This window comes from Ochotona curzoniae, unplaced genomic scaffold (genome assembly GCF_017591425.1).
Source record: "Ochotona curzoniae isolate NIBS_2020 unplaced genomic scaffold, NIBS_Ocur_1.0 contig_908, whole genome shotgun sequence".
NCBI classification, from domain to species: domain Eukaryota; kingdom Metazoa; phylum Chordata; class Mammalia; order Lagomorpha; family Ochotonidae; genus Ochotona; species Ochotona curzoniae.
The window spans coordinates 20337554-20354956 of NW_024466607.1; the positions used below are offsets into that span (position 1 = coordinate 20337554).

At 41.5% G+C, this 17403-nt stretch overlaps 1 protein-coding gene across 3 annotated transcripts in view; it reads right to left on the reverse strand.

Annotated features, from left to right (window-relative positions):
- The window catches only part of ERC2 (ELKS/RAB6-interacting/CAST family member 2), a 628330-nt gene that overhangs the window by 503065 nt on the left and 107862 nt on the right, over positions 1-17403 (reverse strand). For all 3 annotated transcript variants that reach the window (XM_040994652.1, XM_040994651.1, XM_040994650.1), the window contains exon 2: positions 10426-10842. In XM_040994652.1, coding sequence (XP_040850586.1) covers positions 10426-10842 — 417 coding nt within the window. The remainder of the gene's footprint in view (positions 1-10425; positions 10843-17403) is intronic.

Here is a 17403-nt window from a genome sequence, read left to right on the forward strand (position 1 = left end):
TCCACCATCTTCCCAAGCCATTAGCAGGGAGCTGGATGGGAAGGGGAGCAGCCGGGACTCAGACTGGGATGTTGGTATCACAGGCACATCATCCTGCTGAAGGATGCATCATCCTGCTGACGGAGGCATGAACCTCAGGGCACCCCAGGGAGGATTAAATGCTACACTCCCTGGAACGTGGAAGACGTGGGCTACTCTGAGTGTTCTAAAACGCCACATGTCATCACTGCTTAATGCCTCCCAGTCACAAGTGTCCCACAGGGTTGCCAGGAGCATCCAAGGAAAGCATGAGAACAGAACATTAGATATATGTTAAACACAGGCAGGACCCAGCAGGGCTGATCCTGAATCAGCTTCCCTTTGCTGCAATCTGTCAAGCACATGAATGGGCCCACAGCACAAGTGCTAGCAGTCGTTTTTCACCACTGAAGTTTGATTTGTGATGCACTGCTTTATCAAATGATGATGGTAATAAATGGTGCCAGCTCCCAAAGGAACATCCAGCGGAGAGATGCCACACCTAGGACAGGGCAGGAAGAAGAAAGCGATGGGTCTGGTCATCATGGCCTCTCCTGGCAAAACTTCCTGAGGTTCACTGTTACTATCTGCCACGGGCCTCCCTCTCCAAACCTGCCACTGTCTTTTCTCAGCAGGCTGCAGAATGCCTCTTAACCCATGGTTCCCCGGGGTTTCACCAGTCTCTATTATTTTAAAAAGCAGACAAAAGCAGTCATTAAAATCAATATGGGGTAAAACCTGAACTATTTTCAGTCAGTACACAGTGTTCAAACTCTTCATTTTTTTAGAAAAAGTATGAGAATTTAAAGATCAGCCAAATGCAAAAGAATTTGTGCCCTATGTTATCACAAGTGGCAGGGTAGAACTGATGAAATCCTAACTTTTAAAAAAATGTACTTATTTATTCATTAATTTATTCATTCATTTTAAAGGCAGCATGACACACAGAGAAAGAGAGATCTTCTATTTGCTGGCTCACTCCCCTAATCCCTAATAAGTGGAATAGCCAGGACTGGGCCAAGCTAAAGTCAAGAGCCTGGAACACCATCTGGATCTCCCATGTGGGTGCCAATGCACAGGTATTTGGGTCATTTTTTACTGCTTTCCCAGGTGCATTAGCCAGGAGCTGGATCAGACGCAGAGTAGCATGGACTACTGAAATGCTATGTCAACCCCTGCAATCCTGCTTCCTGACTGTGTTGTCAATCAGGGTGCAGAGAGAATGCATTTCTTTATAGATGCTTCAATGGCATCCATGCCTTATGAAGAGCTTGTGAAAAATGAACTCAGTAAAAACAAAAGAAATCTGTAGCCTGTTGGCATCAAAGAAAATTCTACATAATCTCAAAAGATATATCATTATATCTTTATATTAAACACTATTTTGAAAATCAGAATGAAGGAAAGCATTCAGTTAGAGCAGTTAATGACTGGTAAGAGAACATGAAAAGGCAGCATTATAGCAATTGCACAAACTAGAGGCCCGATGGTCACAAACAATCCAAGAAGTCACACACAATAGTAAAGACAGTGATCAATTGTCAGAGTCAATGTCTTACAGAGGCTAGCATTCTAACACAGAAGGTTAAGCCTCTGCTTCCCACATGGACATTCCACACGGAGTTCTGTTCTGGCTTCTTTAAATCTGACCCTGTGCCTTGGAAACGCACTGGGAAAAACAGTGGAAGATGACCTACGTTCTTGAGCCTCTGCCACTATGTGGGGTATCAGGTTACAATTACTGGCTCCTGGCTTCTGGCTATTGTGGGCACTTGGGGATTAAACTAATGGATAGAAGATAGATTAAGAAATACTTAATGCACTTGGGAAGAACTTTACAATCACTTCCTTATTCACATCTCAGTCTTGGTTGGAAAGCTCCACCAGGATTTCATTAAACTTAGTATAGCTGAAGTCCTCAACCCCAACTCCAACTCCCATCAGATCTCTGTCACACTATCCATCCACTCACAGACCCACCTTGCTTGCCTCTGCTTCTGCAAAGTCCCCAACACTCAAAGTTCCTAAGTTCTAAGGTCCTGCCTATAGGCAGAGATGGTCTTTCACTTTGTTTCATAACCACCACAGCCACACTTAGATCAAACTCTGCCATATGACAAACACGGTATCCTAATGTCACCATGCCTTTGATCTCTTCTCATCCAACCCACTGTCAACTCGCCATCTCTGGTCCTGCGAATTGTCCTTCATGCCATGTCGGCTCACCCTCAGTGATCTGGACCCAAAACATCTGTCTGGTTTTATTTCCTTCCTCTCCTGATAAGCAGAGTTTCAGATGCTCCAAACTTATGGTGCACCAAACCCACTAGTTACCATTGCAGTGGCTTGGCTCAATTACCTTTTCTCCTGACTCTACCACCCTTCTACGTTGCAGCACTTCCTGCCCTTGAAGACCAGCTTTGTCATAAATGAAGCCAATCATCAACTCTCTGACCTTAAAGCTGCTAAGCATTAAGTATCATTGAAGGGCCTCTTGGTGTGTCTCAAGAAGCAGAGTTACAGACTCTACAGCCAGACTGCTTGGGTTCCAGTGCTGGCTCCAGCACTGGTTCTGTGTGAAGACAATTATTTACCTCTTCGTGTCTTGGTTTCTTCATTTGTATAATGAGGATGATGGCAACAATATTTACTTGGTATATCATTTTCTCCAACTGCCCACCTAAATCTCTGAGCAAGAGTACCACATTGTCACAAATGATCCCACAGCACTTAGGACATGAATGTATGACATATACCTAGTGAGTTCTGATACACAATGAAAGGGACTTTCGAAGTCACTGTCAAAGCTCCCTCTCCACTCCAAACATGAAGCAAATGATAAAGAAAACACAGAAGAACATGGAGACTGGGTTGACAAAATAACCCAGACAGTGGCTCTCTAGATAGTTTTACCTTCTTTTCACTCATTGAAATATTTACCAAACATCCACAGGCAGTATCTGAGACCTGGAAGTCAGACATTTGGAGAAGCTCTTAGCACACAGCCCAAGGTGTCTGTATCCCATACCAGACAGAATGCCTGAACTAGAGCTCTGGCTCTGCTTCCGATTCCAACTCCCTGATAATGCACCTCCTGGGACATAGCAGGTGATGGCTCGGGCACTTGGGTCCCCGATACCCAGATGGAAGACCTGGCTTGGTTCTGAGCTCCTGGCATTAGCCTGGTCCAGTCCTGGATATTTTGAATATTCAGGAAGTGAGCCAGCAAATAGAAGACCTCGTCTCTCCCTCTCTTTCTCTCTCTGCCTTCCAAATAGAGTAGGAATAAAAATAAAGCATATGTTGATTAAATCCCATATTTGTTTATTTCTTTGAAAGGCAGAGTGAAACAAGGAATGGGAACTACCATCCTCTGGTTCATTCCCCAAATGGGGGCAACAGCCATGTATGGGCCAGACCAAAAAAAGGAGCCACAAACTCCACTAGGTCCTCATGTGAATGGCTGGGACCCGAACACTTTAGCCATCTTCCACTGCTTTCCCACATACATTGGCAGGGATCGGGATTGAATATAGGGCAACCAGACTCAAACTAGCACTCCAATATGGGAAGCCAACATCTCAGGCAACAGCTTAACCTGCTGTGTCACAATTTTTGTCCCTACTGATTGAATTTTAAAAATATTCTAGGCCTGGGAATAATGATAAAATATACTGATCTGGTAAGAAATTTACTCTATTAAAATAGGGAGCAATTTTTCAGTTCTTTAATAAGTACTGGAAGCAATCCTGAGCTCTGGTATACAAAATGCTATGTTTGTGTGTTCAGAACATTTTCTGCGATAAACTTTGCTGGCAGAAACAGAATGTAGTGATTCTATAGAGTCAGAATTAGAAAGGTCTGCCTCAGCAAAACCAGGACTCAACAGAACTGCTGACAAGCATGTGGCAAAGAGAGCGAGGAAATATGGCTTGGAGAGAGGGGGGACAGGAGTGGCTTTTAGAAATGTGGTCAAAGATTATACGGGGAGTGGTTTGAGCTAACAGGAAAAGATCTAAAATCTCAAGAACTTCTAGGCCTTGAGACAAGTAAGCAAAGGATAAGAATTCGTGTCACTGCTTCTCTTCTTTGTCTAGTCGCAGCAAGGGGGAGGCTCAGAGTTCTCAGGTCTCAGAGATTTTGCTTGGACTGGGTTATCAGCAACCGTGGTCCCCAGTTACAGCCGCACTTCTAAGCCTACTACAAAAGAAAGGCAAGCTCCCAAAAGCATGGATTGAGGTGATCATAGGCACAGCTGGAGAACTTACATCCCTTCAGCCTCATAAGCAATAAAAACAAAAACTCCTGACTCTTCTAAGAGCCAGTCAAGAAAACATTAAGCAGTGTAAGCACAAGAACCTCCTGATACATACACTTCTTCTTTTTTTTTTTAATATTTTCAAGTATTTTAGATACTTGATCAAACTAAATCCTTTATACAGAACAGTATTTTCCCTGAAGAAAAGACTACAAAACAGAGTAAACCATTATGTCAAATACAGTCTTATCAAATGAACCTGCAGGCAAAGGCATGAGGCAACACCAGTGAGGAATGCTGTTATAACCAACATTTTGGTTCGCATTAACAGTCACTGATAGTCCCAATGCAATGGTTTGAGTCTTCTAAAGAAGTTGACATAATAATTTTTTGTTTCCTGCCAGACAATGAAGTGGTTTCACCTTCAGCCTGGCCCAGACCAATGAAGGACAAGGAGACACTAAAACAACCCAACCTGTACCATCTGCAACTCCTGCTAACTCCAATCCACTGAAACAATAGGCTAAGCAATAGCAGGAGATGGGGTTTATAGGAAGCCCAACACCTCTGCCTGGGAATGAATCATAAAACCACTAGCGCTCCAATCCCTGACCTGACTTCATTTAGTGCCAACCTAGTTGAACCATACATAATGAAAAAGAAATCAGGAACACCCTGAATGAAAAACCTCAAGTACATTTTAATGCTTGGATTCATTTAAATTAACAGAGTTCAAACCAACTTCATTTAAACTGAACTATTCTGACTGGCATAATAACTAAAACAGCCAGACCTATTTTTCTATTAAACAATTTTTAAATGCCTGGACAGAAGTACACTCTAAAACTGAGCAAAGAACAGGAAAATAAGTTAAAATAAACTTTGCCTTACAGAAAAGTAATAAAAGAAACTACCTAGCTTTTTGGCAGTGGGAAACAACTTATATATTATTACATACTTTGCAGGTCACAAGGTAAGCCTCGCATTTTTCAAAAATGTCTTACAAAGAACACCAATGCAATAAGAGAAAAGTAAGTCAAACAGGGGTGAGAAGCCCTCTTCAAGGAAATGATGGGTGATATATCTGCACACTTGAAGAGTCTGGGGCATCCTGAAGGAAAATTATGGAACCCAGAATTTCCCCAAGTTCATGTGGCCCCTTCAGCTCATAAAAGGACCATTCTCCCCAGCACATGGGGACAGATGCTTCCAAGCAAGGTATATGATGAAATGGTTCAAGAGCTGAGACTCTAGAATCAGACTGATTCAAATGCTACTGTCACCAGTTGCTAGCCATGTGACATGGGGCAGGCTTCTTAATGCCATTTCCCCCTCCATTCTTCCTTGTTAAATGGGCAAAATATCACCTACATCCAAGGCGAGGAGGACCACTGCATCTGACCAGAACTTTCATTTCAGATCTTCTGACTCCTTAGGGTCACTCAAGTCTCAATTCTTACCATCATCATCCCCTTCCACGTCACCTTCAGTGACCATTCAACATGAAACTGGAATCACCCACATCACTAGTGCTGCTGCTGCTGCTTTTCTTCATGATACCTCTCTATTTAACTGTGAAAATGTTAGGTATTTCTCCACAACAGGATGTTAACTATCAAGAAGTCAAGCTATACTTGGTAATCATTGCTACAATACAATGCAGAATTTCAGTAAGTAGCCATCCAATAAATAAAAGAATTAATGAATCAACGAGGTAAAGAACTCTTCATAGAGCCAGACATAGAAGCATCAATACATTGTTGACTAAAAACTCTTTTAATGGGGGCCAGCACGGTGACATAACACGCTAATCCTCCACCTGCTGGCACTGGTATCCCCTAGAGGTACCAGTTTGTATCCCAGCTGCTCCACTTCCTGATCCAGGCTCCCTGCTTATGGTTTGAGAAAGTAGCAGATGATGGCCCAGGTCCTTGGGCCACTGCACACATGTGGAAGACCCAAAAGAAGCTCCTGCCTCCAAGCTTCGGATCAGGTCAGCTCCGGCCATTGTGGTCATTTAGAGAGTGAACCAGTGGATGGAAGGCATTTCTCTCTGTTTCTCCATCTCTATCTGTATCTCTGATTTCCCAAGTAAAATAAATAAATCTTTAAAAAAAATCTTTCAATGAACCATCATTGGTTTATACTTTTATAAGTTTTCCAATATTTAAGTTTTTGACTCCACAATGCTTCTTTTTGCTGCACTATGGGCACATATTTATTTAGGTAACAATCTTTCAAGTATCAAGCAATGCAGAGGTGAAAATAGGCCCTGAGAGTAGTATTTGTCATTCCCATGGTATCAATATTCCAAATCATACCTAATTTCAGTCTTTCAATAGTTTAACAATAGGCACACAAGATTCTTAAAAACTGTAATGACCGCAGAGATGGGGGAGGGGTAGGGCAGTGCTGTGGCATATCAGATTAAGACATGACCGGCAGTGCTGCCATCCCATACAGATGTTGGTTCAAGTCCCAGCAGCTCCACTTCCAATTCAGCTCCCTGCCAATGCACCTGAGCAACAGTACAAAATGACCCAAATCCTTGGGTCCCTGCACCCATGTGGGACACTCAGAAGCTACTGGTTCCCGGCTTTAGCCTGGCCCTGTTGGATCATTGTGGTCATTTGGGAGTGAACCATCCGATGAAAACTCTCTCTCACTACCTCTCTTTCTCTCTTTTTGCAATTCTGCCACATATTTTTTTAAAGATTTATTTATTTATTGGAAAGTCAGATATACAGAGAGGAGGAGAGACAGAGAGGAAGATCTTCCGTCCAATGATTCACTCCCCAAGTGAGCACCGATGCTTTGCCGATCTGAAGCCAGGATCCAGGAACTTTTTCCGAGTCTCCCACACGAGTGTAGGGTCCCAAGACTTTGGACTATCCTCGACTATTTTCCCAGGCCACAAGCAGGGAGCTGGATGGGAAGTAGAGCAGTTGGGATTAGAACCAGAGCCCTTAGGGGATCCCGGCATGTTCAAGGCGAGGACTAGGCCATGCCACCGGGCCCTCTGCCATATTTTTTTAAGATTTATTTTTATTGCAAAATCAGATATACAGAGAGAAGGAGAGACAGAGAGGAAGATCTTCCATCAGTAATTCACTCCCCAAGTGACCACAACAGCTGGTGCTGCACCAATCTGAAGCCAGGAGCCAGGAACTTCCTCTGGGTTTCCCACACAAGTGCAAGGTTCCAAGGCTTTGGGCCACGCTTGACTGCTTTCCCAGGCCACAAGCAGGGAGCTGGATGGAAAGTGTAGCTGTTGGGATTAGCTGTATGGGATCAAGGCGCATTCAAGGCAAGGACTTTAATTGCTAGGCCAGCGTACCGAGCCAATTCTGCCTTTTAAATAAATAAAATACATCTTTAAAAAGATATCTTGAGTGGCTCTCACTTGTTAATACAACCTTTCCATGGGAAGCAGAGTCCTTTTAGGCCACCAAGTCTTGTTGTATGTTCAATTTTTAATGGCTTTTAAAAATAGAAATACATCATCCATATTCTCCCTTTTGATGAGCCAGGTAAAGGCTATGCACTGACTGCAGTTCAACACTCTGGCAAACTAGCCAGATGTATTAGGGTGTGCTTTGTGTTCCACTATCAGTGTACTCTCAAACTGACGTACATGACTCTAAACATGATCTCTTTCCACACCAGATCACTGTAAGAACTAACACATCTCACAAAGCTCAACTGATGCATTTAAATGAAGGCAGTCACACAACAAAATCAAGGCACCATTTGTCCTACAAAGGAGCAGAATCTAATGGTACACTCAGAGAGTGGCCCCTCTCTGAGCACAAGATCCCAATACAGAGTGAGAAAAGGTGCTACAGGTGGAGGTATACATGGCATCCCAGAGTTGCTACAGTGGCAACACCATCACTTGGTACCCTGAGTAAAATGGTAGTTTTGTCTACCTCCAGTGATTTTTCTACCAACCAAATTTGAAGATAATACAGGGAAATTTTCACAATTCACAGTCTACATGCAGGTAAGAACATGGCAGAAACTGTTCATCTTCCATAAATTAGGCAGGATGTCAATGGAGGGAAAGTAGGGAGGCTAATTTTTTTTGGCTAGCATATCAGTTATCTATCTCCACATAGCAAATTATCCCCAAAACTTAGCAGTGTGAAACAACACATTAATGCTATGGTACATGATTATGCCACATGATATCCGTGAGACAGGAAGCCAATTATATTTTAGTTGGGTCCTCTCACTCATAAGATTTCACAAAGCTGCATTCCATGTGTCATTCCAGGCCCTGTCATCTCCTCTGAAGGCTCAACTGGGGAAGGATCCACTTCCAGGCTTACTAAGTAGTTGCTACAACTTACCAGTTCTATATGGTTGCTGGTCTGGGAGCTACTGTTCCTTACTGTTGGCTTTACTCAGTATTGAACCACTTGAGTCCTCCATAAAGTAGCTTGTTCCATCATAACATGAAAGGTAAGAGGGAAAGAGCCAACAAGACGGAACTCACAGTCATATATAACCAAGTCATGGACATGATGTTGACATTCCTTTACCTATCCCATATTCTATTATTTAGATGTAAATCTCTAGGATTGTCTGAGACTCGAGGAAAAATGACTATAGAAGGATGAGGATTCCAAGAGTAGGAATCACTGACCACCATCCCACAAGTCTGCCTATCACACTCAATCTCTTAAAGTATGAATGGGAAGACTATGCCCAACCAAGTATCCCCCTAAGCACCTCCATATGCAACCACAACATAGAATTCTCCAGTCATAATTGCTAAGGTTTCATGAAAACAAAATCAGAGACTACAATAGAAGAAATCAAACTTAAAGACACAAAAGCCTACTCAAATGTTCTAAATGAGTACCATCCACATCAGGAAAAGCTCCCAGCAGTATCTGAATTTTAGCAAGTCCTAGCATGGAAGCCATGTTTTCTAAACAACCTAATCAGTAAATTCATAAGAAGGCCAGTCCAGACTTGAAAACCAAGAAATATTGTTTGGTCGGAAATCAAATAATCCTTGAAAAATTTTGTTAATGATTCCAGAATATTTTAAAAATACATTGCATGCCATTTTGATGCCTGCTACTTTCTGTATGAACAACAGTTTTGCCTGCATCATACTTGTAAGATCTGCATCCACCACAGTGGCAAGAAAAACCCTTAGCTGGAAACCTCTCACACCCTGGCTATCACACACATTTTTCCTAACTCTCCCAACCACATGGCCTCAGAAATTTAAGTATTCCAACATCCAACTATAGTGGCATGTAGGAGTGGTTATCTATGATGAACTTCCAGGGATTCAATTCACTAAGGGCAAAACATGGACTCAGAAAACCTGGAATATTTTGAGATGAATGTATGCAGACAAGGCTTATCTTAAACCTATAGATTCAGGCCCAGTGCAATAGCCTAGTGGCCAAATCCTCACCATCAACTGCTGGGCTCTCATCTAGGTGCCAGTTCATATTCTGGTTGCTCCCCTCTGGTTCCCTGCCTGTGGCCTGGGATAAGAATTAGAGGATGGCCCAAAGCCTTTGGACCCTGGGCCCACATGGGAGACACAGAAGAAGCTCCTGGCTTCAGATCAGCACAGCTCCGGCCATTGTAGTAACTTGGGGAATAGACCAGCGGACAGAAGAGCTTTCTGTCTCTCTGTGACTGTCTTTCCAATAAAAATAAATGAATCCTTTAAAAAACAACCTACAGATTCAAAACTGTACCTTTTTACTGTGCTTGCCAAAGATACCTATAGGTTTTGCTTTTTATTTCCAGGCCAATCCCTAATCCAGTTGTAAAAATACTTGGGTTCTTGTGTTGCTTGTAATCTGTTTTTACCTTCAGAGACACTTGATAAGCAGTGAAACTTAAAGACCCTGAACCCATGGCCATCTGAGGAAAAGCAACTGTAAACCGCCTTCAAATTCAAATGTGCTGAAGACATGCTGAAGGGCAACAGAACATACGGGTCTAAGCAGAAAGCCAACGCAGAACTCCAAGCTAACAATCAGAAGCAGACAGGAAGTTAGAGGGCAGGTGGCAAAGGCCATTGTGTTAAGGCTTACCTAGGAAAGTAACATGATAAGACACATCTTTAGTTTGTAAAAATAACACTCTAGGAATATCAAGGAGGATATTCTTACCTCTCTCAGATGTATGTTCTCCTTCTCCTTCTGGTCTAAAATCACTTCCAAGTGGCTGACCTGAGATTCCGCCTCTGCCATCCTCCGCGTTCGCTCATTGTCATCCTCGAGGCTTTTGGATGGCAAACCTTTGCTTTGCAGCATCTCCAGGAGCTTTTTAATGGACTCATCTCTTGCATTTAAGGTCTGTTTCTGTGTTTCGATTCTCAGCTCCATCTCCTCTAACGTCTTCCTCAAAAGGAACAGCTCCTTCGCCTGTCGGTCATGCTCTGCTTGCAGACGCCTGAAGTTCTCCTCGGTCAGCTCAATGGTGAAGTGCTCGGCTCCCCGGTTGCCGCTCTCTTGCTGCAGGAGGTGATTGAGGTCCCTCTGGGTTCGTAACTCATCCTGGAGGGCCTGGATTGTCAACTGCAGGTGCTGCAATGAGAAAAGGGGCACAGGAGAGGACAAAGAAGAGAACAAAGTTAATGGCAACACCAGGCATGATTTTGCGGCTCCCACATGAAGATGAAATGCTAATCATGAAGTCCCGAGGGCCAGCCATGAAGTCCTCCACGGTGACTTCAGAAGCATGGCACAGCACATGGAGAGGGGGATATTAATTCAGTGATGTTTTCTGAATGTCTCAAGAGAAGAGAAATGTACACAAACACAGGAACGGCATATTAGTATTAATCACAAGGGAAGCTACGCATCTACAGACTTTTCATTTAGGAAGTGGAAAGGGTTAGAGGGAAACTCTCACAAACACGCCTTCAGTGCGCCCACAGTGCTCCAGACTCAGTATTCCTTGTTTCCTAAGCACTTCTCTAGAATCCATTATTTTCCATGATGAATGCATTTTCCATTTTTAAAAAAATGAAAATAACAGCATCCATTACATGTAGACACAAACAAGGACTTAATTTTTTTTTTAACAAATAAAGCTGTGAACGGGTTTAGTAAACAGGATTACTGTCTCTGCAAGCAAAAGGGAACAAATGCAGACACAGACACGTTTAGACACACGAGGACGTGAGGCTGTGCCGGGCAAAACAAACAAGCCGCGGAGAGCAGACAAACCTTGGTCCTTCTGGCATCCAGTGACTGCACAGCATGGAAAATGAAAAAAAAAAATGAAGCAAAAATCAACACAAAGAAAAATCCAGTGCAAGCCAAGGATATATAACAGAAAGAACTTAATCAACATAAAGTACCTTCACAGAAGAAAAACAAAAAATAAAAAATAACAATTTCTCATTACAGCAAAGACCCAGTTAGCTACACAGAATGCATAGCATTGATGCTTTATAAACACGGTTGGGAAACCAAAAAGGAAAGAGAGGGAAAAAAAAAAAAAAACTAACATGAGATTTATTCTAGATTTTTCTGAAATCTTAGTGTTCCAGCAACTCGAAGTCTCAGATGCATTACCAGACAAAAAAGTGTTGTGCTCTATAAAAGCACCCAATTGTTATTTCTTTTCAGGTCACCATTTAATCAGAGCAAAAGCATTAGAGAAATCAAGAAGTCATCACCCTTGATGGATGCAGCAACACCTTCCCCACAAGACCACTCCCAAACTGGTCACAGGAGGTAACCAAAGCATTTCATCTTTGTTGTCAACCATGTGGCTTCCAAGATATCAGTAACTCATTCATTGACCAGGCAGCTAATCCCACCTATGCACAAGAATCTACATAGACAGAAGGCCCAGCTCCTGCACACAGGGAACTTATGGTGCTGTAAAGCATGCCTAATACAACGTCTGAGGTTGGAGTGTAACATTGTGAAATCTTTCTGAATTGCCGCAGCTGACACTCAGGAGGGCTGAGCTATTTCTCAATGCGGTCTATACCCAGAAAGCACTGTGTGATAGATCGTCCTGACTGTATTCCTTATGGGTATCCATTCTAGTATGTGCGTTACGTTAAGAAATTCCAGAGCATGGGAAATCAGAAGGTCCTTTGCATGTGTGTGCAACAGTCTCACCAGGTAAGACACTGTTGCATAGTTAATGATGGAAAGTATCAATAATTTTAGTAATGCAGTGCACCCATGTAAAATGTAAACCTCACTAATTTCAATAAAAGCATAAAGCTGTACAGCCATCAACATAGTAAGTGTTTCCATATTTTAATTACCTCAAAAAGTAACTCCAGTGGCAAACGTTTAGCCTAACGTCCATGTCTCACACTGCAGCGCCTGTTTCTGTCTCCTGACCCCAGCTTCCTGCTAATTCACACCGTGGGAAGCAACCGGTAATGGCTGAAGTTCCTGGTTTTTGCGTTAACTGTTGTAGGCATTTGAGGAGTACACCAGCAGATGGCAGCTCTCTTCTCTTTCCTCTTCGTTATACTCTCCCTGCCTCTGCTCTCCCCTCCCAACTCCTCTCCTCTCTTCTTCTCTTAATTTTTTAAAAAGTGAAACTGTGCACACTTCAGCAGTCATTTCCCATCCCTTAACCCCAGGCATTGCTAAGTACTAATCTATTCCCTGTTTGTATGGAAATGCTTATTCTGAGCATTTCATAACAGATTCATGCAATGAAAGATCTCGCCCATATTTCAAAGTTTATACTTCTAGGAGCAAATATCAGTATTTCATTCGTTTTATACTTGCATATTATCCCATCATAGAGATATAGTTGAGTTTCAGGTTTATTATTTGAAAGATAGAGCCACAGTGAGAGAACTTTGATCTACTGGTTTATTCCTCAAATGTCTACATCAGCCAGGGTGGGACCAGGCCAAAGCCAGAAGCCTGGAACTCCATCTGGGTCTCCCACATGAGCAATAGGGACCCAAACATTTTGAGCCATCATTCGCTGCCTCCCAGGGTGCACATTAGCATGAAGCTATATCTAAAGCAGAGTCTAGGCTCAAACTCAGGAACTATGAATGGCTTGCAGCAGCTTAATGCACTGTATCACAATATCTATCCCCACATTGTACATCCATTCAGCCATTGAATTATACACAAATATTCAAAGCAACAATATCTATATTAACAAAATAGTGGAAATTACCAATTTGCCAACCAACCAAGGAATAGTTCAATAAAACGTGGTATATCCACTAAATGCATTGTTGCCATGAAAATTATTGTGGTATTCATCACCCATTACACAATACGGATGGGTATTGAGAATATGATGTTGTGGGTGGTTGGTAACACAGCTGGTTAAGCCACTGTCCACAGAACCAGAATCCCATTTTGGACACTATTTTGAGTTCCAGGTGCTCCATTTCCCATCTATCTCCTTGCTAACGCCCCTGGAAAAGCAGCCCAAAATGAGCAAGTGCTTAGGTCCCCGCAACCATACAGGAGACCTAAACTAAGCTCCTGGCACCTGGTTTCAGCATAATCCTGCCCTGGCCATTGCAGCCATTTGGGGAGTAAACCAGCAGATGGACAATATCTTTCTCAATCTTTGAATCCTCTTCTCTCTCTCACTCTTTTCCTCCCTCCCTCCCCCATAAATCTTTCAAATAAAATAAATATTTTTAAATACTTTTAATAAAAATACATAAAATATTGATCTAGAAGAATGAAATAAATCACAAAAGATCACATAGTATATGATAAAACTGACAGAATGACTAGAATAAGAACATCCATAGACAAAAATAACTTAAGGCTTTCCAAGTGGGCGGGGAGGAAGTAGGGGCGGGGGTTAGAGGGAGGGACTGATGCAAATATTCTCAAATTAAATGGGGGTATTCTTTGAACAATTTGATGAATACACCAAAGACAATGAATTTTACACTCTAAGTGAACTGTTTAGTATATAAATTATATCTCCATAAAGGTGTCACTGAAAAGCATGACATGGGATTAGAAATTAATATAATGTTCCACCAATGCCTTTCTCTACAGCACTTTGAAACAAAGTCTACAGGAGCAAACGCAGGTTGCAGTTCAGCAATACGTCTCCCATGGAGGTTTCTAGGGGTGTTCTTTAGCAACTGATTTCAAGTCACTTAAACATCGTTAATAGTGGTAGGTTTTTGTCCTGAACAGTGGTTTGTATTTCTGGGATCATCCAAGCCTCTTTGAAAACAAATGTGATGAATTAGGACAATTAGAAAGTCAGAAGGGAAATTAACATTTCTGAGAATAATCAAAAGTAAGACTGCTTTATTATTTTTTTTTCCAATGTGGTTAATGGATTGGCCAGAAGGGAATCCAAAGAAAAATTACCAAAGTGTGTTGAACAAAGGCAGTAACACTAGAACACTTCTGTAATGAGACTGCTTCTTTGGCTCAGCAACTTGTCTACTTCCCTGACCCTCTGTCCCCACACTACAAATTAGGAACCTCCTGTTGTGTACATCACAGGGGTCCTATGAGGAATAAATGGGAATGTGTATCAGTTATAGCGAGAGAAACCAGGAAGTTAGGGAAGGAGGAAGGTCAGTATAAAAGATACAAAGGAAGTGTGGAAGAAGGAAGAGAAGGAGAGAGGAATGAGGGAAAACTGGTCCACTATTCCATTCAATACACATTTACTCAGTGGAAAGGGAAGAGATTCATGCCCACAATTTCACAGCCAAGTAAATCAATAGCAGCAATATTACGTTACAAAGGCTACTACAAAAGTCACAGCCAAGTGGCTAGAAAAGCAGCAAGAGTATGACTTGGACCAAAGGGCCACTATTGAGTTATGTCTTGAAGGGTAAAGGAGAGTCAGCATCTTGGAGAATGAGCCAAAAACAAGTGAAAGTGTGAAAGTCCATCGGTAATGGCAAACATTCCTATGACAGCCCCCACACCCCAACCATGTTCTCAAGCTCTTTTAATCCTCACACTTGCCCTGAATGGTTGCTACTGTTCTGGTTTCTACTTAACAGATTAGGGAAATGAAGACCCACCTGTGTGAGTGGCACAACCAGGTCTTCACCCAAGCAGTGTGACTTGAGAGTTTCTGCCTGGATCACTGTGCCATTTGGCCTTAGAACTGACTCAAACACCTCAGGATGGCCAAAGAACAAGGGGTGGATAAAGGCAGGTGGCTGTTGATAACAGTGCTCTCAAGTCCCAAAATTGAGAATTTACCATTCCAACCAGATCATTGCTTCTTGCGGAAGTAGTTATGATAGACGCCTCCAAATTTAACTTTTATTAAGAAGCAAATACTATTTCACATAGTCAATTTACTACTCACTATATGACTTCAACATAATCACATTCAATCTGATCATCAGTCTAAGCTCTACAGGTTTTGATTCTTTTAAATTTTAATCAATTAAGCAGGAAATACTTTTCCTACAAAATGGATTCTTGAGCAAAATATGTGTACTATACAAAAAAAAATTGTGATCATGTTTCAGCTTCATATCCTTGAGGATGGGAGAGGATTTGAGACAAACTGATACCTGTCTCATTCTCTCTCTCTCACCTCTCTCTCTCTCACACACACACACACACACACTTTTCCCCTCCCTCTCTCCTTCTCTCTCATTATTCTCTTACTAGATCCAAATCAACCAAGTTCCAAACATCACTCTTACATTTCCACCTCCTGTTAGATATCTTACATAATTTCAGTTTTAGAATGCAATAGCAGCACTTTTCAAGAGATAAGCTTTTAGAAAAATATTTTAAGACCATCTTTCATGGTATGATTTTAGAAGAAATAGGAAGCCCGAGAGTGTTGCAGCTATGAAATAACTTGAGTTTATAGTTTAGATTTCTTCTGGCAAAGAAAGCCCAGATGCTTTCAATTTACACAAAATCTTCCAGAGAGAAGAGGAAACTCTCCCCCGGTTCATGCTGGGAACCATGATCATCTTGACATCAGAGTGAGACATGAACTGCACGAGAAAGGTAACTTACAGGCCAGACTTCACACTCAGACACTCAGCGTTATTAGTAAATGGAATCCAGAAGTGTGTATGTGTGAGTATAAAGATAATACATTATGGCTAAATCGGTTTCCTCTAGTAATTAAAGAACAACTCAGCATTAGACAAACATGAATGAAGAAGAAAAATTGCATGATGCGCTAACATATGAAGTTGCCCTTGCCTTTCGAGAAGTAACTAACTTTTTTTAGAGTACATTCACTGAAATTAACAGGAAATACCATTCTTAATGGCACATGTTAGAAGCACTCCCTTTAAAATGAAGTATATAATTACGCCCAAAATCACCATCTACTTGGAGGCCTGAGAACACAAAGATCAAAAAATAACAGCAAAGAAGAAAAATAATTTTAAAAACTCTAATCAGTCACATTGTGTGGTATCTACTTAGAAAATCCAAATGAAGCTGCTTGTTATGAATAACAAGAAAGTTATTTTCTTGTTAACAGAGTCGCTATAAAGAGTGACATATCTAACAATGTGAAAATTAGAATTTCTGCTCAAAAAAGACACTATGAAGAAGAAAAAAAGCAAGCCATAAATGGGAAATAATATCTGAAATGCACTAAAATGGTAAATGATTGTTATTCAGAATATATGCAGTTCCTTCAAATCATATGGACAGGATCAATAGTTAATAGAGAAATGCACAAAAGAAATGAACAGGAATTTTATGAAAGAAGAAATATGATCACCCAAACAGCATGTGGAAAGAGGTTCAACCCTATCAGTAGCCAGAAAACTACTTTTGAAAATAACAAGTATTTTTACCCTACTGTCTTACACACATTGTAATAACCATTATAATAATGGCAGTAACAACACTAAATCTGACAATACCAAGTGTTGACAAAGAAATGGATCAACAGGTACTCCTAATATTGCGACTTTGAGGAGAAATTAGTACAGTCACTTAGGAAAAATAATTTAGCAAGAAATTACCATGCATATACTCATGCAGGATCTTAACCCTAAGTGCATTCCAGGGGGCTGGATGACTACGGCCAGTAAGTCAAAGCTAGTCTACTGACTATATTTTTACACAAAGTTTTACTGGAACATGGTAATGCTCATTCATTTATTTATGGTCTACAACTACTTTTTTATACAGTTGCAGAATAGAGTAATAGGC